The sequence below is a fragment of the Aplidium turbinatum genome, chromosome 4, assembly GCF_918807975.1.
Source record: "Aplidium turbinatum chromosome 4, kaAplTurb1.1, whole genome shotgun sequence".
Classification (NCBI taxonomy): domain Eukaryota; kingdom Metazoa; phylum Chordata; class Ascidiacea; order Aplousobranchia; family Polyclinidae; genus Aplidium; species Aplidium turbinatum.
Window position 1 is genome coordinate 36,805,140 of NC_137475.1, and position 26,072 is coordinate 36,831,211.

The 26,072-nt window shown below is 39.4% G+C and overlaps 2 protein-coding genes across 2 annotated transcripts; one reads left to right on the plus strand and one right to left on the minus strand.

Annotated features, from left to right (window-relative positions):
- On the plus strand, positions 1-5,284 carry LOC145769472 (pyridoxal 5'-phosphate synthase subunit PdxT-like). Its single transcript, XM_082581117.1, has 5 exons — positions 1-124; positions 2,611-2,752; positions 3,411-3,530; positions 4,068-4,133; positions 4,498-5,284. Exons 1-5 carry the CDS (start codon positions 111-113, stop codon positions 4,846-4,848), a joined length of 693 nt encoding a protein of 230 aa, XP_082437243.1. The 5' UTR covers positions 1-110; the 3' UTR covers positions 4,849-5,284.
- Positions 5,285-6,561: 1,277 nt separating this feature from the next.
- On the minus strand, positions 6,562-25,735 carry LOC145768527 (somatostatin receptor type 2-like). Its single transcript, XM_082580037.1, has 10 exons — positions 25,332-25,735; positions 24,688-24,849; positions 24,349-24,483; positions 23,582-23,663; positions 22,593-22,790; positions 21,336-21,574; positions 19,572-19,747; positions 19,160-19,285; positions 18,288-18,393; positions 6,562-7,277 (listed from the first exon to the last, which is right to left on the minus strand). The coding sequence occupies exons 1-10, from the start codon at positions 25,677-25,679 to the stop codon at positions 7,203-7,205; spliced, it is 1,647 nt and encodes a 548-aa protein (XP_082436163.1). The 5' UTR covers positions 25,680-25,735; the 3' UTR covers positions 6,562-7,202.
- Between the last annotated feature and the right edge of the window lie 337 nt (positions 25,736-26,072).

Sequence of the window (26,072 nt, forward strand, 5' to 3'; positions counted from 1 at the left end):
AGCAGATTAATGGTTTATTAACTTCAAAATAAGGTTTAATTGCCAGTGCATTAAAGAATAATCTCGATTTCTGCAAAACCCAACTTTGTTGGCGATTCTTTTCAGTGTCGATGAAACAAGTAAGGTAAGTGACATCACAATATAAGTAAATTACTGCTGACGTTAGCAGATGCTATATCAATGTACAGTTGACTGGTTTATGCTATCTGAAAATGTAAAAATGTGGCTCAAGTGATGTGTGGCTTTAAGACCCCATTTTTGCCAATTTATTAAGCTCAACCGCATCAATGCAATGTTGCAAGTTGTTTCATTTGACTGTAAATAAACTCGATTCAGCTCTGGCGTATAAAGTATGAACACGCACTGGCAAAGATTTCTTTCAAAAACCTATCACGTTTATTATTAATAGGAGCAGTGGCGTATTCTCCATGCATGCACTGCATGCCTTACAATTCTGATGAAATCAGAAATCTTTCAGAAGCAACGAATTTATGAGTAGAAATTGAAAATGTTAATAGCAGAACCACCTCGCTCTCTTAATTTCAATATTCGAAACAACTGTTCGTTTTAAAAATTTGGAAACTCTGCTGACCCTGGCAACTCTGCATGCTGAGACGAGCTCAGCATGCGTTGGTAATACAATTTGCCTATTCGCTGCTCTTTTACAACAGCGCGGCGCAAACGGAACCAAGGCATGCAGATTTGAAATTGCATGCAAAACAAAAATCACGATCTCGAGACAAGGTTGCCAGATTGGTCGTTTAAAGGCCAAATCTCAGAAATTCGGGTTTTTAAAAAGTGTTTGGCCGGACTATTTTTGTTTGGACGCTTGTTTTTTTTTTAGTTTTTCGATGGGCATTTGTTTGGCCTTTTTTCTTTTGGTCCTCATAGTTTAAAAATCATCAAGAAAACGGGTCGGGTGTATGCTGAAGGCCATACACCGCTGCATAGCGCTTCAAGTCCGATTTCCTGCAGTGCAGGATAAAGATATAAAATAAAGACATTGGATTCATGGTGCGTTCCAAACCTCATTTTTTGCAAAACAGCTCAAACAATTATCAGCTAAGTAAGGCTCAGATTGCAAGAAAAACTATAAAACCTAAGGCAAATTTGCAAATTTTTCCTGGGGGGGCATGCCCCCAGACCCCCCTACACTGGCTCTGACCCTTCTTCCATTGCATGCCTACGAAAATCAACCAGGATACGCCACTGAATAGTAGGGTCAGTTGTGCACATTTTGACTCTACTATATAGTGTTTCGTACGCCACAAAGAGCATTGTGATTACGAACTTTAACACACCTCTTCCAGGCAGGGTACGGGATGGAATGGAACGAAAAAAGATGTTTCTTTCAAGCTTTATTACTATTTCAACATTTTTTTCCAATTACATAGTTTTACGTCTTCAATAGGCTACATTTTTTTTGCAACGTTAAAATAAACAGAATGTTTCCAACGCCATGTTTGTCCGGATTTCTACCAGTCGTAGAATAGCAGTTCTTTCTTCATCATTGTAAATACCTCATTCATCATCACTTAATGCTTCCGATCCTGACAAAAGTACATAAATTTACCAGGATTAATAAATTGAAGTTGCCAATCTAAAATTGGTGTATTTTAAGAATTTCAATTTCCAGACATGCGTCCATAAAACAATATTCCTACTAATAAATAGAATTATTTTTCAGTTTTCGTTGAGCTTGTAATTAACTTCTTTTTGATCTCTTATATCCGTTACTGACTTGGAATGCGGATGCCCTAAAGCCGTTAGCTAGATGAATCATTAATGCAGTGTGATTGAGTGAGCAAAACAAGCAAAAACATGGGCAAAAACTGAGAATAGTTGCATTTGTTTTTTCCGGAAGAGAGGTACGTGGCCAAGTGCCCTTTCTGGATAAGCTCCTAATGCTCTCAGATGCACCCGAGAGAGAAAAATCTTGTAATACAATTAAAATTCTTTAGTATGGAGACTTTTTGTATAGAACTTGGTTTCGGGTATTTTAGGCATTTATTGCTTACGCACAAGAAGAACATTTCACTCGTCTACGAGGTTTTACATTCGAACGAACGTTCAATAGTGTTTTATATAGTTAAGTTGTGGTACCTGTATCTACTGTATACGTAAAAAAAAATCTACAGTATGATGTATGTTTTTTGCTTTCGATTGTGTCATCGTCAACCCGCCTAATGGAGTGGAAGGTCTGCGTGTCTTGGATAATGAAACCAAAGATTGGCTGCTTTATAGTAGCCTTCCAGTGCAGTCCGAGAACATTGTGAATCTGGGGTGATAAATGGATAGACCCTCGGCCTCAGAAGCTCATACAAAGAAGCAGACAGATATTTGTTTTGGATCGACCTCAGTTTGCAAAAAAAACAAAAAAACAATTGAAAGTCTTTGTGAATTCTCAATGCAAACAGCAGTCAATTGTTTTTTAACTTTTACGTCCACCACTTTTTTAGAGTCACTAGTTTTTAACCCACACTTTTCAGCAAAAATTGTACTGGATCCTATATTGCGAGACACGAGATCTCAAGTGGATCACGTCAAACATTACTTATGCTTTTGCATGCTTGTAAGCAGCGAAAAGTCACCACATTGCTTGTTTTGTAGCATTAACGTGGGCGTTCTTGCCATTCAAGGAGACTTCACAGAACATGTTAAACACTTGAATCAGGCTGCACAGAGCCTCAATGCAACCTCAGACGATACAGCGCTTGCAGTTGATGTTAGAGAAATTCGAAACGTAAAGCAGGTAAGGCCAGAGTAAACATTTTACAAAATAGCTCTTAAAAAATGAATTTTACGCTTTAATTTTACCACCTTTTTTCAAAATCAATGCATACACGGACCTCTAAGGAATCCTTAGACCAAAAATTAAGAACTACTTGCCCAACATAACTGAGCTACTGAGTTAGCTTTCTGGGTAACTTTACTGGAGCACTTTCTCATAGTTAGATACTAGTAACTTTGTACAGTAGATCTGCAAAAGTTGAACAAAAGTATCTACAGTAATTGTGGTATACGCATGGTTTCCACTTTGCCTGTGTGCGTGCTAGGGCATAAATTAAAAAAAAGCAGGACACTTGTGGATTGCATTGAGTGTCGGTTTTAACGTGAACTTCATGCTTACCTGACCTCAGACGCCTACGTACTCCGAGTAGCATAGTCGCTTAATGGCACAGTGGATTCACAACATCATTGTAAAATAATAGCCTAAATGTGTTCTTTCTGCATACTAACATTCTTTGATCAGCATTGATGCTGAAAGGTACAAAAAATGGTAGAAATTTCATAACACTGATAAATTTATAAAGCAGATATGTTGTTGAAACATATGTTTTTGAACTCCAAAAAAGTGTGCTAACATGCAAGTGGAAGTAGTCTACTGTATTGTATGTAATATACGGTAGGTGAACGAGGAATTGGATGGCCTCATTATACCAGGTGGTGAGTCAACTGTTATGCACAAGCACCTGAGCGAAAGTGGTTTCTTACAAAGTCTCAAGGCATGGATTCGGAAAAAGAATAAGGTATTTCGAAAATTCTTTTACATGAAATTATAACTCCACTTTTGGAAATGTTCCGTAAGCTTCGCTGATCTCAATAACACCGTCGCGATCTCAAGCGCAGGATAAATTCTCCCCTCGCCAATTTAAAGAGGAGCACAACTTCGAAACAGAAAGCTACACTCTGCAGTTCTTAATGTCACATTGAAGCATCTTTCAAATTTTAAATTTTGTGTCAGTTTGTTCAACTTCATATTATTTTTGGATTTGTGGTCATCTCTTTTTCACCGCTAGACTACTTATACATTACTGGATCTGTACCTTGCAGACTACTGAAAATCCAAACAGCAGGTGTCTATGAAATAATAAGTGGCCTTTAAAGTATTGACACCTGCTGTTTGGATTTTCAGTTCAGATTTTCGACATGAGTCTGTGGACACCAGTTTAGAAACCTAGGGTCTAAATTTTGCTGGTAAATAACTTGTTACGATTTCCTAACTAAACATTCTAACAGCACACAAAAGACAAATTCAGTTAATCGTTTGGTTTATGCATTTTCAGTTTACGTGGGGAACATGTGCCGGTCTTATCCTTCTATCAAATCGAGTGGAAGGGCGCAGTCCAACGGTAAGTTGTTAACGAACGTCGACTTTATTCCTTTGATAAATGCAAGGTTTTTGTACATTTATGTTATTTAATCGAACGTAACCAGCGATGCAAACATAGAAGTGCAATCAGTTCTTGTCTTTTGTGCAAAATGCAAGTGCTGTTGATTTTTTGAAGTGTTACATACTACCGCTTTGCTTTTGCATAGCTCCTTTTGCATGTTCAGCATGTTTTGGTTTTACTAGACCTACTTCACTTTGTTCTCGTAGTGGGTAGCTTTTACGTAATCCATACTTTATCAAAAGTTTTGTCGAGAACGTTATACTTCCTTTACAGACGTAAAAGCTATTTTTAATAACCACAATTTTATTTTATTTTTTTGCAGCTTGGAGGTTTAGATATCACTTGCTCTAGAAACAGTTTTGGCCGCCAGATAGACAGTTTTGAATGCACGTTGAACTTGTCAGATCCCAAGCTTGCGGTGAATGGAAATTCGAATCGTTTCCACGGTATATTTATTCGAGCTCCCCAAATCAAATCGGTTGATACCGACGAAGTGTCGGTTTTGTGTCGTATCCCAAAAGAACAACATCGATCTGACATCAGTGACGCAGTTGGTGTGCGTCAGAACAACGTCATGGCTTGCACATTTCATCCAGAACTCACTAGTGACACCACGTGGCATAAGTATTTTCTTACACAAGTAGTGTTTCACAAGACAAACGAATCTCTTTAGAGCATATAAATTGAACGTTTGCGTAATTGGCCATTGTAAGCTTGTGTAGGCTACTATGCGGGGTTTGTGTAGTCAGCGTAAGGCTGTATGTTTATTGGTCATGTGACCAGAGCAATCATTTCATATCATTGCCGATACGTAAATCTTGATATTGTTTAGAATAAAGTTGCGACAGAAACGATGAAGTTTTTAATAATTCTTCATTTGTGACGCAATTTCTAGAGTTCTAATTTGCTCTTTTGGAAGATTTTTTCCAAAGTAAGTGAGCGTTGTCCATATGTCACAGTTCGTTTCTCTTAATTGTTTTTGGGAACTTCCTTAAAGAAAGATCATGTCAGATTTCGTAATTGATTGTCGCCTATCCTTGTGGTGGCAGTGCTGTTTACTTATATCACTTCATTCATGAACTTGTTCAATAAATTTAACTTACGCTCGATGTTATTGCTTTTTATGTAAAATTGTACAACTTGCTCTTACCAGTATCATGAAACATAAATAACTTTTAAATTTTAATCAACCATTAATCAGCTTCCACATCCCATTGGTTGACACTTCAGTCATTGGCTTCATCTCTTACGTTCTGAAGTTCATAACCATATGATTTTGATGTTCTCTACCTGTGCGCGATAAACATGTCCTTGATTTGTCCATTAAAAATTTCTTACAATTGTGTTCAGCAACACGCTTGTAGTCTTCTGATTTAAAATTTGAATGGCTTACAATTATTTGTCACGAATAATTTCAAATTTTATTTCTTTCGGTTAAAGTTGATGAACCATAAGTAAAACGATATTTTTACTTGGCGTAAGCTGCATATTTCGAGCAGTTGCTCGTTGTTTTGTAGTTGGTTGGTTTTGGAATCTTTATCCTTGGACTGACAACACCTTGATACGTTATTCCTGGTAGTTTCGCATACTTGTAGTTGTAGAGGCTCTTGACTCAGGGCCGGTAACCGAGTGAACTTTTCCGATTGTTGAAGTCTTGTTTGCCGGGGAATTATTCCATCCATTAGATGCCGCTGAATAGAGTGCAGTCCTTATAATGCGTTCCTCAAGCGCACACTCCGAGAGTCGAATCAGCGTCGCTTGATCTTGATCCTTCTTCGATCATGAAGTCACTAACCAACTGAGCTATCGGAGCGGATTTGTTGATCTATATGCTATGTTAGCAACTATCACTGCTGAATTTTGTTTTACATCTTAGTTCAGTTCGGCTGACCAAACGATGGTAGAACTGCTACCTTTGCGACTTGATTTGTCATATTTTGCAAATTTTGATTACCACTACTGCTAATGTCTGACCGCAATTTTCCAAAATTTTTTACTTTTTGCTGACTCGCAATGATATTTAAGCTTTTTGTTGCCTTGGGAAAACAGTAAAAAAAGAGGAAAAGTAAGTTGAAAAAACGCTCAATCAAACTGCTAAAAGTCGATTAACAGTTTGACTGAAATTTTCGAAATCAAATTGTCTTTATTTTTCAACGTCTGATGATGTTAAAACCCGTTGCGTCACCTTGGGAAGACTTTAAAATATTATTTTAGAAAAATTGATTCAGACAGTCACCAAAAGCTAGCAAAATCTGAAATTTTTTGCAGAATTTGACAAATCAGACCATCTCTGGTGAGCCATGGGTTACCCTTTTATTTCACATAATTTTAACGGATTGGTTTGATGCCTGGGTTATTTTCTTCATAGTTTGGTAAAATCACTCAACAATTTGGTGAAGTTTTATTCATTATTTACACCAAGACGAGTTTTTCTCGTGAAAAAAGATTTACAAAATGCAGCATATTAATAGACCATGAAGAAATGTGCCGACATTTTTCACACACGCAATTGAATAGCACTGAAACAATCGTAAAATAGATTAAACATTTGAACACCTTAAGTTGTTTCTAAAAAAATGAATTATTTTCCTTTTATTTCACAACTAATTCTTCTTGGTTTTCCCATGTCAATAAAGCACCTTTAAAAATAGCCTTAAGAAAATACGCAAGCAGCTACCACTATTAGCGCCAATGATGAGGAATCAATGGTGAGAAAAAAGTGACCTTATGTGAAGTGGTTTAGCATGTGCTATAGGCCTATATGGCTTGCGTTGTCTTGTAGGGTATCAAAGTTCTTAACCTTTTTCCGTTCATTTACTGCAAATAAAAAGTATATTATTTGTAGAAATCTGTAAATGAATGAAACATTTTCATAAAACTAAAGCTTTGAAACATAAAGCATTAACAAGACTCTTGGTTTCCAATAGCAATCCATGGTCTTGCGTGATGCACATACACTACAGTAGTCGTTCAAAGCCATTCACAAACGTAACATCTGCATTCTTCTATCTGTGTATTTCAGCTTGTTTAGACATGTAAAAGCTTTTCGTTAACTTCATTTGTCGACGAATACTTTGAGGCAATTCTTTCACCATCTTTCGCCTGAAGTACAAAATAGAAGTTTAAAGAAAAACGCCGTTGAGGCCCAAAATTTACCGTTAGCGCATAGTGTTGCGACCATGCCATATTTTAAACTGAGTGTCCTGCTTTGGTATCATTCACGTTATAACGTTCGCATTTTGTCGCTTCTACCTTTTTCTAGGTCTCTGCTATGTTTGGGCATATATTGTTTTTCGTTGTGATGGTTAAAAATAAAAACAAACTGAACTGATCTCAACAAAAAAAATCAGCCCAATCACCAAGCACCTTCATTTGTTGCTTTCTTATAATAAGATAGATTAGGATTTAATCGATCCATCAACAACGTTTTACAAGCGCTGGAATTAAAAACCATGTAGGCTACCGCACACGCCTATATTATTATTATTATTTATTTGAGTCAGACAAACCTGTCTATATCCACAACAAAACAACGAAATAATACACAAACTGAAAATGCACAAAGGTCACAGAGAGCCACTTTGGATGTCGTCGGTTTAAGAGCTCACTAAATATCTACTGTTACAAATTTACGTACAATGAGCGTTGGAAGAGTTGAAAGTATTCAGAACAATAAAAACAATCAGATAACATCAGGTCTGATATAAAGCGATTTGAAGAGTGTATGCTATTATATTGTATATAGTGATATCTTGTTATTTCGGCAGTTTTAGAAGTAAACTGCATTAACTTTTTGCCACCGGACAGTGTTAGATGAAATCTAGTGAACAACCAGCACAGCGACGTGAAACTTTAAGGTGAGAGTCACACCGAACATACTAAACTGTCTTCAGCATACAAAAACGTCGCACCAAAAATGGCGCATGTTTGTTTCCTTTTACCATTCACACCAGAAATTATAATAATGGTAAAAGGAAACAAACATGCGCCATTTTTGGAGGCTGAAGACAATTATTTACACAGCTTAAAGTGTATTGAGTCACTTTGGAAATCTTGCTTGCGACTGTGAAGAAATGTACTCTCAGAGTGTTAAGTGCGCATATGGTGTTGCCAGATGCGTGGGACATGGTCGGTTCGGAAGTCAATAATTTCCGTTGCGAAAGGTTGCAAAACCACAGTCATGTCAAATCTACATCTGGACGTAGGATCAAGGATTTATAATTCAAAAGAGTGACGATATTTTCAACAGTTACCACGGCTGAAACAATCTAACACAAAAAGAATTGCAGATTCGACTTGGGCTGACGAAAAAAAAATCGGGACAAACTTGCATTGGCATTTTGTGCAGCTCTTTGCAGTATAAGCAAGCTTAACATTGCTAATAGGCACAAATATAAGACTTTTTTACAACTCTTGCACAAACTGAAAAGTAGGCTACAAAAGGTGGACAGCAGTCTAAACTTTGACTTGGTTAATGTGACCTAGACCTCCATTTGCAATCGACATCGTAAAAACAAGGAGACTTTTGTCTGAAGGAAATAGGCTAACTAAGAACAGTCCAAGTTCGAAAACGTTTAATAATATTCCAACCACAAGACCTACTATATCAGCTATCCCAGACAGCCACTTTATCTGGTCCAGATCCTGGTCAGATCTTCACCTGTGGTCACAGCGGTAAACCATAATCTCTTCGTGGGAAAATTTTAACATAAAGTTCCCGAATCCGTTCGTCTGTATATAATGACCGAAGAAACACACACTTGAACTTCTTTTCAAACAGTGTATTTCTGTAAAATTAGCCCGCGGCTATCGAGATGACTGGTGCAACGCCTTACACCTCAAAACTGTCACTACGATACAGATTACTTGGATAAAAGACGGAGAATTTGTCCAGCTAGCAAGCACCAAATAAACCAGTTAAATGTGCGACCGACTTCCAACAAACAACTTCGAGAATGAATCAGAAAAATTTGTGATAACTCAAAGGCGACGCAACATTTCATGTTTAAACCGGTTTCAACAGGATTGACACGAGTCTTACGGACGATGGTGCAATTTTGGCTCATGTTTTAGGAATTTCCATGACGTAATATTCAGTAGACCCGAACGGTTTCTACATGACGTTTGACCAGGCGAACAACCGTCTGGAACATAGCGGCCCCTAGTTATGACAGTCTGACATGGCATAACTAAAAAAGAATTGACGACAATTGTGAGCCAATGAATAAAAACACATGATACACAAATTGTTTGAATCACTCACGTTTAAGTTAATACGCAAATACAAAGGGCATGCGAAGAATGAACACTTGAACAGCAATAAGAATAAACACGACGATACATGAAATTGGTACCATAGGTATTAGGTACACGCAAAAATGATGCTATATACAATGATTGCGATAATAACCGACTGTTCTGGGCTCAGACAAGTGTCGGCCACCGCAGACAAAACCAGGCTCAAACCCTAACACTTAGGTGTTCTTTACGGGGGCGAGGCACGAAATATCCCTCAACACATAGTCTACTTTCACTTTCCCCGTACTCTCATCATAGTTGCAGACGGCAACTTTAGCTCTACGAACCACAGGCTTCCCTTTCCTAATTTGTGGAACTACCTCATGCACCCTCCCAAGTTGATACTTCCCACGTTTACCAATGTCCTGGAGAGAACCTACCACTACAAGTTGACCAGGCTCCAAATTCTCGGCCATTTTTAGCCATTTTTTCCGGCCCTGAAGACCTGGCAAGTAAAAATCGATCCATTTACTCCAAAACTGATGAGAAAGTGACAAATTGAACCGATAATCCCTTCTTAATTGGTCACGATCATGTGGTTGCCCAACAGCACAGTATGGGTCTAAGTATGGGGTCAAAAGTGAGGCAGGGGTGATGACAGTAAAATCCCTAGGGTCGTCACTCAAAGGTACCAAAGGGCGTTCGTTCACGATCCGAACGGCACTGCCTGTGTACGTAAGCAGTTCAATAAAATTGGGCTTACGAATTGAAGAGTCCAAAATGTGAAAAAATGCGATTTTAAATTGTTTAACCATTGCCTCCCAGGCGCCACCTTGCGCCGGAGCATACGGAGGTATAAATTCCCAGTTTATCTCTCTCTGTCTCAGGGCGTTGTGAAATTCAGCTGATTCTATCAACTCGGGTAACTTCTTAGATGCTGCCTGAAAGGTACTTCCATTGTCGGAATAGATAGCATTAACCTGCCCACGTAAATCTGTAAACCTTGTAAAGGCAAGTAAAAAATCACTCAGCGACAATGACGTAACCAGCTCAACATGAATAGCGCGAGATGCCATACATGTGAACAAGAGTCCCCAAGCTTTTTTGTGACTTCTACCTTCAACGAAAGTTAAAGGTCCAAGATAGTCTAAGCCGCAATCAAAAAAGGGTTTCCTATGCGCAGTTGTGCGAGACAAAGGTAAATCAGACATGAGCTGCCTTATAGGTCGAGCTTTCTCAATCGCGCATACACCACAGTCATTAAGATACCTTTTCACGGAGGCATTACCATTAGCGATCCAAAACTTCTGTCGCGTAGACAACAAAGTGTGCTGTACTCCACAGTGCGCATTTCCATTATGATGCGACAGTACAACAAGCCTAGTGAAGGGGTGCTTCGAAGGCAAAACAATCGGATGCTTTGCTTCAAGAGAGATCTCGGGAGAATTACTTAAGCGCCCTTCAATGCGGATTACACCAGCGTCATCTACACAAGGTCTGTACTTTTTAAGTGAACGTAATTCTTTCAACCGTTCCTTCTCACGTTGCGAAGCGCCAACACTACCTCGCTTTATCACTTCCTCAAGGGCATCCGGCGATCGTTTGGTCATTAAATGTACCACATCGCCATACACGCTCTTCTGAACAAACTTCACAGCCAACTCTGGAGCACTGTTAAGATAAGATGCATCCAGTTTTGGCTTCACAAAGCTACGCTTTCTCGTTTTACAGCACAAAAATTCTACAAAGGCAACCAAATAAGCGATTCTCTTTTTCATAACATACAAAGAAGGTGCGGCCTCGATCAATCTGTGAAGACCACCCTGTCCAACGTCAAGCGACTCCTCTTCGTCACGAAGATATAGGCTATGGACAGGTACTGGAGTGGCATTTTCTACAGATGGAATTTCCTCACACTGGTAGAGAAGACTAGAACCATTTAACCACAACTCTCGAAATTCTTTCTTTGTAATAAGATTTGGCCTTGTGCCAACATCAGCTGGGTTCATATCGGTAGGGCAAAAACGCCAATCCTGGGCTCCAGACAACAATAAAATATGCTCAACTCGACGCGTAATAAACTTATTCAAACGTAAATCAGGGTTTTTAACCCACTGCAACACAGTACGAGAATCACACCAAAAATACTTAAGGCAGTCGGGCATCTTCAATGCCTCGTAGGCCTGCTTCACGAGTCTTGCTGTATTCAAAGCGGCAACAAGCTCTTTCCTAGCTATCGGCCAAGAAAACTGATTTTTTACAACAATGGTAGATTTACCCAGAACGAAAGACACACTCGGAACTCCGTTAACCAGTCTACGTAAGTAAACAACAGAAGAGAAAGCTTGATTCGAAGCATCACTAAACCCATGCAATTGATATGAAACAATATCATCCGGACTGCACACACCAGAGTTTGCAAAATACCATCTCGGTAACGAAAAATCCTTAAGCAGGTCCAAAGAGCGAAGCCACGACTCCCACTCTTTAACAAAGCTATCAGGGACCTCGGTGTCCCAATCAAACTTGTCTATCGCCAATTGCTGAAGTATAAGGCGTGCTTTTAGAAAAAATGGCGCTCCAAAGCCTAGCGGATCAAAATTTTGTCCAAGCTGACTGAGCATACTTCGGCGCGTGTGTTTAGCTAAGGGCTTTAAGGAACATGCGATACGCATCTCGTCAGACTCGGTTTGCCACACACAACCCAATGTCTTCGCTGATGGCAAAGTCATATTTTCAGTCTGAAAGTCAATGTCACGAATCAAAGGTGAAAGCATCTCATTATCCAAATTTGACAAGACAATCATAGCCTCCTTGTTAGCACTCCACTTACCAAGTTTAAACCCACGGCTATCAAACAAAGCAATTGATTCATGAGTGATTTGCTGAGCTTTCTCTAAGCTATCAGCCGAAAATATAAAATCATCCATGTACATATTATTTGCAATATTGCAGAGAGTCAATTCACCAGCACTGCTGGGATTCTGCTCGATCATTTTCTTTATAGCCAAGCAAGCGATATACGGGCTACTCTTTATTCCCCAAGGGTGTACACAAAAACGAAATGGTACCATCCTACCATTTTCAAGGTCATCATCTTCAAACCACAATATACGAAACAAATCCCTTTGCGACTCAGGTAACTTTATTTGAAAGAAGCATTTAGTCACATCAGCCATGAGACCAAATCTACCAAGCCGAAATCTAGCCAAGACATCTACCAGAGGGTTTAACAAGTCAGGACCCGAAAACATTACATCATTAACACAAGTTCCTCGAAATTCAGACTTGCCATCGTAAACAATGCGCTTTTTTAATTGTGACGTAACAAAGTATGGTAAATACCATTCAAATCCCTTGACATTTCCTGCTTCACCAGTACGCTCAATATAGCCATTTGATTTAAGATCTTTCATGGTGTCAGTAAGGAAATCACGAAGTTCAGGTTGTTTTAAAGCAGGGGTGGGGAACCTGCGGCCCGCGGGCCGAATGTGGCCCGCGTGACTGTTCCATGTGGCCCGCGTCAAAATTTCTTTACCCAAAATATATTGAAACAACAGCTCAAAAAAGAGTAGGCTCTGCATTCTCGGTATATTGCGAATGGCCGTCGATGAAGAAATGAAACGAAACGAAGTCGATCAGTTCGTGAATAATCAGGGAAACCATGTCGTCGAACTCACTGATAGCCAATGGTTGTGTGACCTAGCGTTTATGGTTGACATTAGCGAGCACCTCTCCGAGCTCAACGTCAAATTGCAGGGACCGAATCAGCTTTTGAACTCCTTGTTTGCAAAAGTGAAATCATTTGAAGCTAAACTACATCTGTGGAAAGTACAACTTGAAAACAATAAGATGTTCTTAATAATGATGTTCCTAATAACTTCCAACATGAAATAGTAGATCTCCAGAATGACGGTACGTTGAAAGCGATGTACTAAAACATTCCACAGCTCAACTTTTATCAAAGCTGCATAAATGCTGGTGATTTTCCAGTCATGCGGGAACATGCTTTGAAATATGTGTCTCTGTTTGGAAGCACCTACCGCTGCGAATCAGTTTTTTCTGTAAATAAAATTTCGAAATTTTTAGTGGCCCGCTTGTGTTATTTCTCATTTTATGTGGCCCGCAATACTGAAAAGGTTCCCCACCCCTGTTTTAAAGCTTTCTTCCTTAAAGCAGCAACTCTATCTGACGCCAACACAAAATTGTTAGGTAGATCAATATCTTCCTTCAACGGAACAGGTATCTCAAATCGACCATCTTTCAACTCAATATTCGGTTCAACAAGTTCTCTAGCCAACTTATCATTGCGAGACAATTCACAGGTTTCATTTTGCAACGTCAAATCCTGAATGACTTTATTCAGGTCTGCTATTTCCATATCACGAGACTCAATTTTACGCTGAAAGCCAGAGATGACATCCGACTCTGAAGACGTCTGCACTCTGCACACTTTAGCAACGCTTTCCTCTAAGGGTGACTTACCACCACAAGCCAACCAACCGAGAGGAGTGAGTAAAGCATGCGGTTCACTACGATTTTCACCAACACGTTCTTCTTTTGCCCACATCAAATAAGCGTTGTCGTTGCCAATCAGTACATCTACAGTACTACAATCATTCAAATGAAACATATTCACGTCATGAAAATGACGGAAACCATTTAAATCTTGTTTATGCGGTAAAGTTTTAACATCATCAGCCCAAGCTGGGTTAACCACCGAAGTTATATCACAAAACAGTTCATCTGTCTCTAACGACTGGATGTTGAGTTTGACAAGGTCAGCACAAGTAGCTTTCTGACCAGCCAGGGTATCCATTTTAAACGACGCTTTATCGTACAGTTTAAGATCAAGTTCACACACCAAGTCACTCGAAACAAACGTCAACTGCGAACCAGGATCATGCTGACAATACACCAACTTCGATTTGCCAGTCATTGGATTCAAAACACGAGCAGCAGTAACGCGGTTAAAGGCTGCTTTAACATTTCCAATCTTAACATTACGCACAGGAACTCTGGCACGAGCATCATCTTTCCCAACAGAATCCAGAGAATCATGTGACGTCACATAAAAATCATGCAGAAGAAAATAGTGTTTCCTATCGTTGTTAGGCCCACACTTACGACAGTTATTTGCATGAACGCAATCCCTAACCATATGCTGGCGCAAACAATTCAAGCATTTGCCAGCTTTCACAATGACATCTCTCCGATCTTTAGGTGTCAAGCGCAAAAATTCTTTACAATTAGACAAAAAATGATATTCAACTTGACCACGTGACGAACAACAAATGCATGCCGGTAGGTTTTTACGTCTGGCTTCACCACCGCGCGGTGCGCCAACAACAGTCGAGTACTGCGAACTCCCTGACATCACATCATCGTGGGGTTTTACGGACGTCTGCCTAACCGGACATGAAGGCAATTTTCCTTTGCCAAACTTTTTAAATTGCTGCGACTCACCAGAATCGCCCATTAGCATAATGCTAAAATCAGTCGACTTACGCGTTTCCTCTCGCACAACAAATTCGAACAAACTCTGAAAAGTAGGCTCATTAGTGCCACCATACTGATCACCTAAAAAGTCAAGATAACGCTGCTTAGCGTCAAACGGGAGTCGCTTAGCCAAATCCAAAACAAAACGTCCTTCCAATTTGTCACGCTGACCATAAGCTTGCGCGTAAAGCAAACACTGCGATAATTCATCTTTAAACTCTTTCAGATCACTGGAAGAGGTCGAAGTCAATTTGCTACCATAGCGATACTTTCTAATTTCCGGTTCTGCAAAAAGACCTCCACGAACCCAAAACGCTGGGACAAGCGAGCTAACGACATTTCTATCCTGTCTTCCTCTGACAAGCCAGGGGTGTCAGAAACCAAATTAGCAATCGTTTGCGCAGCTGTTCTAACACAAGCTGCTTGTAACAAAGTCAAACAAGTCCCCTTAAAGGGCGAAGCTGCCATTAAGGCCGTAACACGATTTTTAAAGAAGATAAATGGCATATTATTACCATCGTAACCAATCAAGGCCGCCTTATCGAAAAACGTCCTACTATTTTGGTATTCAAAAAAGCAATCCTGCTGTTGAGAACTCGATTTAGCGGGAGAAGACAAGCTATATCCCTTAAGGGGCTGAGTGGGCTCAGTCACATGCACAGCCCGACCACGATCCTCACACACGTTAAAATCAGGAGACGCAATACGCCTCTCACAACCACCCAAATTACGTGTAGCTGGGCGATCAAAACCTAGCGGCGCAGAAAACTGTGAAGGGGGCAAAGCATTACTACTAATGGCGGCCCCGTGACCTGTACGCTCTGGGGGAGGAGTTCGGTTGTAATTCGCAGACCTTGCTCTACAGCATTCGGAAGACCCTTAGCCGCGGCCCCGAGACCTCCTGAAACAGCTGGAAAACGTGTGGATTGCCCTGGTCTACTCACAGGTTGAACGGGCGTTTGGAAAAGGTTATGTAAATTAAACTGCGATTGATGTTCATTTCTGGAATGCCTAGAAGAGCTCTTCTTAGAGCTACGCCGGGAGCCCGCCTCTGATCGATATTCAGCTAAAACTACCTCTTTACGTTGTTCAGCTCTCAACTGAGCGTCTTTGAGTGCGAACTCAGCAGCTTTCGCTTCGGCTCTCGCGGCGGCCTCAGCTGCTCTCGCTTCGGCCTCAGCTCTCGCGGCAGCCTCAGCTCGAATGGCCTCAGCTCTCGCGGCAGCCTCAGCAGCTCTCGCTTCGGCCTCAGCTCTCGCGGCAGCCTCAGCTCGAATGGCCTCAGCTCTCGCGGCAGCCTCAGCAGCTCTCGCTTCGGCCTCAGCTTGTATCTGGAGCTCCTCTCGTCTTAACTGCAGGTTAATTTGTGCCACTATCCGAGACGAAGTCATAGACATCCTAGTGCTTACATTTGAGGCGCTATCCTCAGGATGTATGTCAGCATCCAACATATCTGAGAACTCACTTTCTTTTTGTTCAAAGTTATTTTTTAACGAGTTAAATTCGGGGTCTACCCTATCACGAAGTTCTGCCAAGATCGCAGAGTTAAAGATTTTAGTCAAAAGAGCATGGAAATGCCGTAATTCCTCTTCTAAAGTAGATAACTTAGATCTAAAAATTAACAGTTCCTGCTTATCACTCAAAGAACCTAGGGCTACAGAAAGTTTCCCAATTTGAGTCAAAATATCCCGTCTAAGATGCCGGGCCTCTCGAACTGACTTAGCCTCATCGTTAATGGGTCCCTCCCCAGAATGGCCTGCCCGACCGCAAAGAACATCATCAGGCTTAAACTCAGTCGAGTCTACGGCGGTCGAGTCCTTGTCGCCACCGAGTGTAGACATATTAAATGTTGGGGCTAAATTTAACAATTAAAAAAATTAAGTTACACAAACACACAAATTTATTAGGCTACAGTAGTTATAAAAAACTTAACTGCAAAGACCGTAAAAATACAAAAAAGAATTTAAATGCACGATACCGTAGCTGTACGAGTATGAAGTCCTAAAGTCCACAAAACTTGCTTGGATTCTTCCACTTGAATCTACAAGCACAGATGGATTGTCTTTTAATCTTTTTTCTTGCCAATGATTGTCAAAGTTATTTTTCTTCAGTACCAAACTGAGAAGAAATGTCTTTACTTTTCTTTGCTTCTGTAAGAGTGTAGACTACCGACCAACAAATCTTCTTTTTATTATTTCTTGTACTTCTAATTAGTTCTTCTGCACTAGCTGACAACAAACACGTCGTTTATTTTTATGCCTTCAAGTGCTTCTTGGCCTACCAGCTAACAAAAATCGTCTTTTATTTTTTATTTTTGCTTTAATTTCTTCTTGACCTACCAACTGACAAGAACTCGTCTTTTATTTTTATTTTTTGCTTTAATTTCTTCTTGACCTACCAACTGACAAGAACTCGTCTTTTATTTTTTATGGTCACAGCGGTAAACCATAATCTCTTCGTGGGAAAATTTTAACATAAAGTTCCCGAATCCGTTCGTCTGTATATAATGACCGAAGAAACACACACTTGAACTTCTTTTCAAACAGTGTATTTCTGTAAAATTAGCCCGCGGCTATCGAGATGACTGGTGCAACGCCTTACACCTCAAAACTGTCACTACGATACAGATTACTTGGATAAAAGACGGAGAATTTGTCCAGCTAGCAAGCACCAAATAAACCAGTTAAATGTGCGACCGACTTCCAACAAACAACTTCGAGAATGAATCAGAAAAATTTGTGATAACTCAAAGGCGACGCAACATTTCATGTTTAAACCGGTTTCAACAGGATTGACACGAGTCTTACGGACGATGGTGCAATTTTGGCTCATGTTTTAGGAATTTCCATGACGTAATATTCAGTAGACCCGAACGGTTTCTACATGACGTTTGACCAGGCGAACAACCGTCTGGAACAACCTGATCAGATCCTTACCCGATCTGAACCAGATAAAATGGCTGTCTGGGATGCTACGTAATGTACCCAACAAATCCTATTGTTTCATATTCAATATAATCGTCATGTGTATCAGCTACCAATATAGTTTAGCTTAGGCTACACTTATTTATTGATTTTAATAATACGACTCAAAATTATTGCAGGTAAAACCACACTTTTCGCTCTCATAAATGATTGTTTTTTGATATTTGATTAGTGTAAACTGTTCCACTGGAGAGCGATAATGAGAAAGGCTTGCTCAAACGTCAACCAGGAAAAATTGATTGACAAATAAACGTAATGCAAAAAAATGTAAAAATAGCGGCCTTTGCAGGCTTGATTTATTGTTTTGCAACTACTACCGTAGTTGTTGTTGTTGTTGTTGTTGGAAAATAGGCCTAAAGGCTAAGTTGCTAACTAAATTCATCTATCTCACCTGACGTGATGGTTGCAGATTTTTACGTTTGTGTTGGGGACGGTAAGTATTCTCAGAACGGCTCCCTTCTAACTTTGCTTTGCTATGAGTTCCTGCGTCGACTCGGCTGGAAACAAAAATACATTATCGATTAGATAAATCGTTTTATCCCGATGTAGAAAGTCACTGCTTGGCTGATGGAAGTTCAAAATCGTTCGGTTGGTGTAAAAATGTTGAATGTGCTAAAAACTTGCACTAAATGTAGCCTAACCTATATTTAAAACATTCTTGGCTTACACCTTTTCTCGGTATTTCTGATTACACGCAGAGGTAGGAGCCTACTGCGAACCACTTTAAACACAAATCGTTTCTTATTTAGGCCACAGGAAGTTTTGGCATGTATCAAGTTTCAAATCCGTGCGAAGTAGCCTGTTATTTCTATTTATAAAATTTGTTGTGCTTGTAACTACCTACAACCGACTGGTAAGTAGAACTTGTATTGTTTCAATCTGCTGCAGCAGAGCCATAAGTAGCCTGGCCAAAACCCGGAAATTTATGTGAAATTCAATTGTAGGCCTACTGTCAGGGCCGGATTTAGCCGATGGGGGGCCCGGGGCACTTTTAGATCGGGGGGCCCCCGTGCAAAAAATTTTTTTGCGCCTACGGCGCGAAAAATCGTCTCTACGTTTACAGTAGCATCAGTCCAGTACTGCACAGCATTTTGCAGAAACTTTAAAGGCCAAAAGGAAAAAAATAACACAAAATCACATTTTTTTCCACATTTCCACATAAAAATCTAAGAATCAGGTCCGAAATTGGTTAAAAACAATGTCTTGTACAAATCTGTCACGAATTGGAGTATAAGTAAATAGTCTATAACAACTGTAGCTTACCTGACAGTGTGAGAATACTTCGTAAAAGTGTGAAAGGAAAATGAACGGAGAGAAATCGTGACACTCTTCCTTAATCGCTCTCGGAAGTTGTGACCCAAGAATGTGTAGAGAATCGGATTCAAGCAGCTGGAAATGTCAAACAATAAAACATTCAAAATCAAAGCAGAAAATGACATCATTCGTTATCTAGTTAGCCTATGGTGAATTTGGCTACAGGCATGGGCTACAACAGGACAATTTCCCAATATATTTAGGTTATCAAGAATATACAAGATATGCTGATCGATGATCATACATAGATATTTTGTCAACAAAACCAGCAAATTAATTTTTAGTAGGATTGAATTAGAATCACTTGTGATAACGGGGAGACATGACCTACATGTTAAGGGTGTTCAAATAATCAACACACCTGTTGGCGTAGCCAAGACAGAAAGTGAAGTCTCTAATATTGTGACAGACTCCGATGTAGGTTTCAACCCCTACAATTTGTATCATGTGCCAGACGTAAAACGGCAACCAACAAATGAAGAATGTGACAACAAGAACGATTACCATCCTTGTGACTTTACGACGAGTGCGTTCAGCCTGTGCACAAAATGAGGATAAGTGTTAGATAGTGACAATGTTGGTACTAAAAAACATCATTGAAAAACATAGCGAGCTGTCGTCGTATCCAGGCTTGCACCCGGTGGTTGAAGATTTAGATTAAGTGGGCAGGAAGGCAAGGAAGCCAATCTTCGTGTCATAGCGAGTTCGTCTAACGTTGTGTATCTACATTTGCACTGAAAATTAGGTGTTTTTTCACAAATATACATAGGTCTATTGCTAACTTATATGAAGATAAAATAAACAAGGTTTGTAAAATTGTTAAAAAAAACGCAAAAGACAATTTTAAAAACTATTTAAGAGATCAAAAATTATAAATTTCAGGCCTACTTAGGTGTACAAGCGACAAAGAGCTTTAAATTTTAGAGTAATTGTTGACAGTACGCCCCTTAAAATGTCAAAAATTATTTTTCCTTTGATATTTACACACTATTGCCTTTTGCTCATGAAAGATTTTAGCAAAATTGCCGGTTTGGTGACTCAGTGATTACAGTGCTCACCTCTAAGTCAGTAGACATTGGTTCCATTCCCTGCTAGGTTACACCAAAGACCTTAAAAATGACACCAAATTTTGTTTTCGTGAATGACTTAGAATTGAAGAATGAGTGAATTTAGTTTGATGATATACTTGGCGGTACCTTCAATCCTTTATGTGGCAGCGCTGAATTTGTGCTGAGAATGATGAACGCATGCGATGGATACAACGCCGTAAAGCCAAGAATGTAGCCATGGGAGGCTTGAGAGAGTAATCGTCCCGCTCAAAATTTTACCTTGCCCCCCGAAAAAACGGGTTTTAAATACTATGTATTCATCATCATCACGTGCCGTCTCCGATCCGAAGGTTGGCTGTCATTTTCTTCCACAAGTCACGTTCTTCCGCTACTCTTTTTGTTTCTCCAATGCTTGACAAATCAGCCCACTGTGTAACGTCATCTCCCCATGTCCGTCTCCTTCTTCCCCTGCACCTCTTTCCTTCCACCATACCTTCAATAACTAATTGATGTAGCTGTCCTGCCGATCCTCTCAAAATATGTCCCTCGAATTTCATCTTTTGTTTTGCTAAGTCGTTTGCCCATCTATCTTGCACTCCAATTCTTTTCCTAGTTGCTTCGTTTGTTATGTGTTTTTTATATGATATTTTTAATATTCTTCTGTAGCACTAGAGTTGAAAAGCATTAATTTTTTTGTGAATTTCTTTGCTGTAGGTCCAACTTTCACTTCCATATGACATGACTGGTTTGATGTAACAAGATAGAAGTCTCAGTTTTAATTGTAAATTTATTTCTCCTCTTAAAAATTTCTTGCATTTCCAAAATGATGCTTTTGCTTGACCACTATGTATTACAACGTTTTAATGACATGTTATTACATTTTGAATAAGGTTTCATAAATCTTTGGCTGCATTCAATAGCTGTATTTTCAATCAAACTGTTTATTTCAAATATTAAAATATTTGCTTCCCCAACAGTTGCCGCCCTCCCGCTAAAAATGTCTTTCTAGCTACGTCATTGATCAAAGCACACCGCACACGTAATTATTGAATTGCTTCTTATTCGACTTGGGTTACCTGTTTTGAGCGAGTTCTCGTTTCCGAAGGTCTCAGTAGCCGAGCAACGATTAAAATGTAGCAAACGGTGATGATGCAAAATGGAACAACGAAGCCAACAACAAAATTGAATATTAGGAATATGTGAAAAGTCTTTGAGTTTGGATGCTTACAAATGGTCATGATATCTTCAGTGCCGTTTTTCCCATCATCAACCAAATCGTTTATAAACCCTTCAAAATCTAAATCGCTTGATGCCTCTAAACAGAAAACAGAAACGTGTTAGTTTAGTTTTTTGATTGATTGATTGAATCTTTATCCTCGGACTGGGAAAGCTTCTTGCAGAGCTTAATCCTGGCAGTTTCGCATACTTGTAGAGGCTTTGAATCACTGACGCAGGCCCGGTCACCGAGATTGACAGAGTGAAGTTTCCGATTGTTGAAGTCTTGTTGCTGGTGAATTATTCCATCCATTAGATGCCGCTGAATGGAGAACAGTCCTTAACGTGCGTTGCTCAAGCGCACACCCCGAGAGTCGAACCAGCGCCGCTGTTGTCCGATGACACACCACCATGAAGTAAATCGGCTTACTTGACTTTTACAAAAAGTTACTTTTCTTATACAAAGCAGCGTTTTCTAAAATTATAAAATTCAATAAATCTTGTGAAAATTACAAAGTTAAAGTAGGCTACATTGCGTCACAAGAATTAATGGTTAAGAAAAACATCCAGGCGTCTTATAGTTGGGCAAATTAGTTCAGAGGATCAGAAAAACTCAAAATTTGCTACCTTAGGCTATGTAGGCCAGGGGTCTCCAACCACCGGGTTGCGACCCAGTACCGGGTCGCGAAATGGTTACTACCGGGTGGTGAGAACTTAACCAAAATGGCGGTCAAAGAGTGTGGGTTGGTTGAAAGGCCAATAAGAGATGTCAAACTTCGTTTTTTCTATTGCCGTTCCGCGAGGCTATTTTCATTTTAAAATCGAGGTACAAAAAAGGTTGGGGACCGCTGATGTAGGCTACTTACAAATGCCCATATAAGTCTACAGTGTAGGCTGATTTCTCTAAAATATTAGTGGAAGAGCAATCAGTTATTTCAAGTACCAGTAGGCCTACTTAAAAATAAATTTATTCAACTTCCAACAAGCTATCGGTAAGGTACAGTAAAACTTAAAGAATTTTGCAAGGTATTAAAAATGAGACCAGTTTAGGCTTCCTGGATAGGGAATACGTCTATAGGTATAAAATAACAACAAACCAAAAACGCTAAAACAGTTACCGGCTGTTTCTCTTTTGGGAATTGGTTCAACATTGGTGTAGTCGTTGTAATAAGATATCTTAGTGCAGTCTTCAACACTGCTTTCTTCGTAGTCAGCATAATCTGTTCCAATCCAGTCTATTTCTTTCACTTCAAATTCGTCTTCACCAAATGGCTCATTTCTGTCTTCTTGAATGTTAAACACCAATGCACACATACCTTATGGAACAAAATTTTAAAATAGGAGTCGGGTAACGTACACACTTTTTGCAATGTTGTCTTTAATTAATGTAATGATTACTTAAGACTTTATGTAGGCGGATCAAACCTTCCTTGTAGCCTACATTCCCAGTCAATAAATGTCAATTTATTGCCTTCTTTCCGTTTAACAGAATAGTCTTTGCTTGCCTGTCTTTAGTGCTCGTAATTTACCGGTAAACAGCATTTTCCATTAACCCTTCATTAGGCAATATGTAAGTGCTGCGGTAATAGTCTTGGTTTTGAAAGGTAAAAGAAAAAGGTAATGTCAGCTGAGTATTTTAGAAATGCACGAAAGAACGTTAAATAATTTTTGAGTGGATGGTCAAGGAAGTGGGTTTCTTGAAATGGCAAAATCTTCAAAAACAAAACATCGAAAACCTTAATTAGTTGTGATCAATTTGTTGGTTTCAAAGAATAGTAGACGGGAAAATACGATTCATCTTATTTTCTAATTCCTTGCACAAACGAATTACGCCGAAACCCACCAATAATTAAAAGCCAAGTAATTTGAATCAGAAACAGACTGTTGTGGTTAATATGTGAAGTAGGTAAGTAATCCCATGCTCAGTTGCAGAGTTTTAGGGAATAAAAAGTTAAGGTTCTCGTCACACTAAGCCTTTGGAACCATAACGAGAGTATGGTGGCATGTTCCTTTTTGGTGTGGCCGTTTCCAGTTCGACTTGTCAAGAAAGGACTGTACCTTAAATAGTTGACAATAGTAGGCACTTAAATAAATTTCCAACACTTACCTTCTGTATCTGTATGAACCTCTGTATAGATGAGAAGAGGAATAATGAGGATCAGAGATATTGACCATATGGCAGCGCATACCTGGAAAATGTAACAAATCAAAACAAAGCGAAAATAGGATTTGTTTACGTACAGTGTTGTTCACAAAACACAAGTCTTTAAAGTTGAAATCGTTAGAGGGCAACGTTTCATGCAAATGAGCTAGTTGATAGAAAGTGTCTCAAGATGAGCATACTGCTATATGCCATTGGTCGCGTCAGCGGTGGGCTACGTGCAATATTCCAAAGTTATTTATGTTTAGTTTATTGTTTATGTGTCCAATAAACCTTCCTCACAGATCTGCACAATACTTAAAGTCGTAACGAGAAACCCAGCCAGCAGATCTATTCTTTTTTTACATTGATTCAACGTCTACAAATGTTGAATCAATGTAAAAAAAAGGACTGGTTTGTTGGCTGGGAATGTCTATTTTTAACATGAAACAAAGCATCGTTATGTGGTGAGTTGCGATTTGTACAACCCGAAAAGAGAGTTAACCCCAATAAACCGGTCAACGGTGTAACTTTTTGTTCTAAACGAGAAACTGTTGATCGCTCAAAAGGGCTCACCGTCTACAATTTCAATACATGGGCTACGTCGCCTGTTTGGCGTAAAATTTAGGAAAAATGGCCCACTTTGTGCATCTACCTTGTCAGGAGGGTTTGAAACCAATGCCCAATGGGTCTGTTATCTCAGTTACAACTTATTGCAGGTCTACCCCACTTACAAAAAAGGTGTTTCTGCTTGATCTCCATTTACTTGACGTAACTACGTAAACGACTGCTATATATCTGTCAATCGACATCGCTGTGAGGAAAAAAATGCTTGCAAAGTAGTTGAGATATTTCACTGCTTCCACTACCTGTAAAATAAATACTGTTTCAATGCAATAATCACATTTTTTCGTTTAACGAAAGTTTCTCTTGCAGCTTTCGCCATTGCTAAGCTTGTTAAATCATAATAGTCGGCTGCATTGCCGAGTTTTTCTCATTAAATGAAAGCAAAATTAATCAACTGATTCAAGCTACAACTTTTACTTAAAAATGAAAACTGATTTCTAACTAACCTTACACATCCCTGCTCCGAACGGCCAAGACAACAAAATTCTTTGGGTGGAGGTGAATGGAAGGGATACAAGGAACAGAGTGTCGGCGATGGCAAGATTCCAAATATATATGTTGGCTACTGTCTTTGTCATTTCTTTACTTCCGAAAATCACGAACATTACCTAAAAATAAGTAGCCTAACGTACGATGTCCGCCCCGATAGCTCAGTTGGTTAGCGCGAGACTTCGTGAACGAAGAAGCTTCAAGATCAAGCGGCGCTAGTTCAACTCTAGGGGTGTGCACTTGAGCAACGCATTCTATGGACTGCTCTCCATTCAGCGGCACCTAATGGATGGAATAATTTCCCAGCAACAACACTTCAACAATCGGAAAACTTCACTCTGTCAATCTCGGTAACCGGCCCTGCGTCAAGAGCCTCTACAAGTATGCGAAACAACCAGGAATAACCTATCAAGGTTTTGTCAGTCCGAGAATAAAGATTCAAAACCAAACCAAAACGATTTTTTGAATTGAGTTTGCAATAAACTAACCAAAAATGACTTACCGGTAGGCTACAAGATAATTTTTTCTTTTTTTTTTGCAAGATAGTGATTCCCAAATAGTAAGTAATGCAATAATGTCAAACATAAAATCAGAAACTTACCAGTCCATTGCCTACTAATCCGATCAAGCAAATGCAGCAATAAACGGCAGGAACGACAACTTGACTTGGAGAGTAAAACTTATTCATCTCCATAATGAAGTCTAGTTGATCTGCACAGTTCAATAAACCACCATCGTCTCCTTTATATGAGGGTATGGTGTCATTGGATGCGGAAAAGAAATCCTCATCTGAGTGGAACTGATCTGAATAATCTCCAACATTTACACTGAAATTGCTTTGACCGATGTGCTTGGAGGTATCAATATCTTGATCATAAGACTGATATGTAGGATCGTTCATAAAGACATCTGAACCATTGTCAGACCCACTAAAAATCAATTTCATCATTTTTCAATCACCTGCATAGATTATTTTTCTAACAATTGATCAAGCTTTGCAACATATAGCCCACCTACGTCAAATAACCGAAACCTGAAAGAAAAATAATTCTGAGACATATCTATCCGTTGGTTGGACTGTGTTTTCTGTCAGCACACCGTTAGGTAAGTTTGTTTCGTTTTAATTACTCCGTCAAGTATGGATTGTGATTAGAGACGTGAGTCGTTTTTTATGCTTGTTTAAAAAACATGACTTTTTTTAACGAAAATAAAAAAACGATTGTTTTTTTTGCACCAACAATCTAAAAGTTAAATGTTGGAACACAATTTTTACTTTTGTTCTCCGAAATATTTGTTATGAAATAATCAAGACATCGATAAGTTACCAAAATAAAACTTCGTC